Raw genomic sequence first — 3,718 nt, 5'->3', positions numbered from 1 at the left:
ACCACCCCCTCCTCCTCCTCTTCCTAACACAGAAGTCCCATCTGATCAAAAACAACCTACAGTTACTATGGAAACCACTAAAAGACTTAGTTGGCCTCAGCCAGCAAGCATCTGTAGCAATATAAAATCTGAACCTATTTCTTTTGAGGAAGGTCTAAGCAGCAGCTGTGAACTGGGCATGAAACAAGCTTCCTATGATCAGAACGAAGTAAAAGAACAGTTAAAAGCATTTGCATTAAAAAATGCAGATTTCTCTTCCTATTTACTATCTGAGCCACAGAAGCCTTTTACCCAATTAGCTGCTCAGAAAATACAGACGCAGCACCCACAGCAGCAGCAGCAGCTCTGTGGAAACTATCCAACCATACACTTTGGTAGCACAAGCTTCAAAAGGGCAGCATCTGCAATTGAAAAATCTATTGGAATTTTAGGAAGTGGTTCAAATCCTGCCACAGGCCTGCCGAATCCGAACACTCAGATTCCAGTTCAGAAATTTGCTGACAGTAGCAACACAGATGAACTGGAACTGAAATGCTCTTGCAGGCTGAAAGCCATGATTGTGTGCAAAGGCTGCGGAGCCTTCTGCCATGATGACTGCATAGGCCCTTCCAAACTGTGTGTAGCTTGTTTGGTTGTACGGTAGAAACTGAATCAAAGATGCAGTATCCCTTGTCAACATGGGAGCGTGGAGCAAAGAAGTGGAAAAATTGTAACATTTTAGGCCATAACAGGTTTGGGAGGGTTTGTTTTATTTTCCCTGGTGATACTTTGTTTCAGGATTTAGTTCTTTCTGCTTGGATGACATTCCCTGGAAAGAAGAAGAAACCCTTAGAACTGCTTTTAAAAAATGACAAACTCGTCACTAAGCTTCTCTGAGCGTTCTTGCTGTGTTAAAGAAAAGTTATTAAAATGTCATTCCTAGCTTCTATTTATTTGCACAAAGTGCAGCATGCTTTCCCCACTGTCATTTAAGTAACATAACCACCAGGTTAAAAAACAACAGGTTTGTGTCATGAATTGCAGCTGCTGGTGAACTGCAAGTGCAGAAGTAAGAAGAAGAGTAATTAATTGAGAAAAGACTGCTTGGTTTGGGGTAGCTTGAAGTTCTGCTACATATCAACCATCATGGGTATTAAAATTGGCTTGCAGTTTTTCTAAGGATGATTGCTTTCTTGAACTTACCTTTCCTCTCCATGACTAATTTACAGACAGTCTGCCTAGCAAATGAGAATGAAACTTAAATTTAAATTAGAGGAGTTTGCTTGCTCCTACACAAGACATTATGAAGGTGAGATTTTAATGGTCAGCTCTTGCTGTTGACTCCCTGAAAGATTTAGTTTTGTTAAACGTGGTGAGTTACCTGGACCAGCTCTAGAATCTGCTTGGCTTTAAGAGAATTTGGAGAAAGTAAATACTTCTATACAGCTAAGCACTTTCCTCTCTTTTCCTGACCCTATCCAAACCTTCTTTGTCTGTCTGTCCCAAACTTTTATATGGTACATATCTATGTAATAAGTAAGGTCTGGATTTTAATAGCATTTCCAAGGCCTAAAATTGATTCTTTGATATAATGAATGCTTAAGGAGAGATTCTAACTGTGTGTTGAGATGAATAGTAGGAAATCAAAGTTACTTTGTCTCTTATGTGATTTATTTTCTATTTAAGTATGTTTTGACTTTAAAACATTTTTTAATGGCTTATAACACTACCATTTTGTTCTCAAAGAATTCAGGCCACTTATTTTCTCTTTCAGAAAGCAGAGAGTAAAAGGGGCATTTTAAAGGGATACTGCATCTTTTAAATAATCTTCAGTATTTATCCAGTACTGTATTTATGTTGAGAACTATAGCTGCATTCCAGATGCATTAGCCACCATAACATCAGAGAAAAGCAGCAGTAATTTTGGGGCCCTTTTCACCTAAATGGAAATTAAAGAGGGATAAAACATATGCAGCTGTTGGGAAGATGAATATGCCTGTCTTTTTTCCACTCCAGAGTCACAAACACAAAATGGGGAGTGCAAGTAACCCATGTGCTGACGTGGCTGGGACCACCCAAACAATGAGAGCATGGGGGGAAAAAACCCTTACAGTGTGACCTCACTAATCCATGTTACCGTCTGTACACAAAAAATGGTTTCGTCCCCAGTTCTCACTGAAACATAGCAGTGAGATGGGTACGATGTTATATTACTTAGATTTCATTGTTTATACAAAACCTATAATACAACATTTGCCATTAATTTGAAGTATGATAATTAAGACTACACTTAGCAAATTAAACAGTGCATTGCTGTACTTTATATTGTTTGTATTACCTTTGCTTACTCATTAATAAGCTTGTCACTTATAATTAGTTTCCCTGGGAGAACTGTATATTAGTGAGGTTCTACTGAATGGGAGAGCCACATTTTATTTTCATGTGGGACCATGAAAAATACCATTCCCTTGGGTTGTCTTACAAATGAACTGGAACGTATAGGAATTACCCTCCTGCCATCAAGAGCTCTATGGTGCAACCTGATTTCTGTTTTACTTTTAGTAGTATGTCTAAACATTATTTTTGACACCACGTGTTACAAAAGCCATTGATAATTAACAGAACTGTTGCTATGATACAATGTTTTATTTTCTTCTTTTTAAAAAGTGTTCCTTTAGGAAAGATGAAAATCATGCAGCATATCAGCACTTTTGAACCTTTCTTTACAATAAATAAAATAATTAAATGATAAACACTTGGAAATGAATTTCCAGCAGTATGCTAATCAATTGTTGACCAAATGGGTAAACCTGAGGATATTATATTCAGGCATATCAAACTGCATTTTTGAGGAGATGTTTGTATTGAACTTATATTGTATCTGTACATGGGCTAGATAAAGTAGTTTATTCTCTTATTTAAATAGGCAGAATGACCAGTTTTAGAATTATGATAACCTGTGTTTATATGAACCCTTTCAGAGCTGGGTATCTTTATTTCTGGCTCAGACTTCCCTGTCCACAGCACATATGGCAGTATGTGTACTTGCAGCTTGAAATATATTCTGTCAGTGACTGTAAAAACGGAATGAAACAAATTGTGATTGAAAGTAATAATAGCTTCAGAATTATTTAATTTTGAATGAAGGATAAGAATGTAAGTAATCTGATAGAAAATTCATATTGCCGTGTTTGTACTGTGATTGCAACTTGCATGTTTGAGATAAGATGAAGTCATCTTAAAAACGGCATTGAACCTAAAGAGTTTTATAACACAATTAAGCAAACTCCTCCAAGGTGCAATTCCATTGGCTTCTCTTGATGTCGCTGGGGTTGTTCCAGGGATAAATTTGACCCACAGTTTAGACATACTATAGAGTATTTGTTAATGATAGATAATTCTGAGGTAAAATTATCAGAGCCCCTAACTGATTTAGGAACCTAAATCCCATTGATTTTTTTTTTTTGGACTTTGGCTACGACAGCCAAGAGTACCTTGTGAAAATATATTACACGCGTGCTTATGCAAATTTTTACCCATTGTCTTAATCCAAATGAGAGCACAGCTACATTTAGAAATTAATTTTGTATTGCTCTTTTTTTTTTTCTTATTTTCATTAGATTTCAGTCTGTGTGCCTCTAGTTTCTCCTAATCATGCAGTTTGTTCCACTGAGCATTTATAATTTATGCACTGAAAAGTGGTGAGAAAGATTTGCTTATGAACGCACTGCTGGGGGGG

At 36.9% G+C, this 3,718-nt stretch overlaps 1 protein-coding gene across 1 annotated transcript in view; it reads left to right on the top strand.

Moving 5' to 3' along the window:
* ASXL3 (ASXL transcriptional regulator 3) overlaps nucleotides 1–3,652 on the top strand; it is a 157,037-nt gene extending 153,385 nt beyond the window's left edge. The window contains 1 exon segment of the mRNA XM_014522402.2: nucleotides 1–3,652. This exon segment is cut by the window's left edge and continues 23 nt beyond it. Within this exon segment, the coding sequence (XP_014377888.2) occupies nucleotides 1–643 (643 nt within the window). The 3' untranslated portion in view covers nucleotides 644–3,652.
* Nucleotides 3,653–3,718: the final 66 nt, after the last annotated feature.

The sequence above is a fragment of the Alligator sinensis genome, unplaced genomic scaffold (genome assembly GCF_000455745.1).
Source record: "Alligator sinensis unplaced genomic scaffold, ASM45574v1 scaffold88_1, whole genome shotgun sequence".
Taxonomy (NCBI): Eukaryota; Metazoa; Chordata; order Crocodylia; family Alligatoridae; genus Alligator; species Alligator sinensis.
Note: the sequence above shows the minus strand (reverse complement) of the source record. Positions and strands in the feature narration are given on the sequence as shown.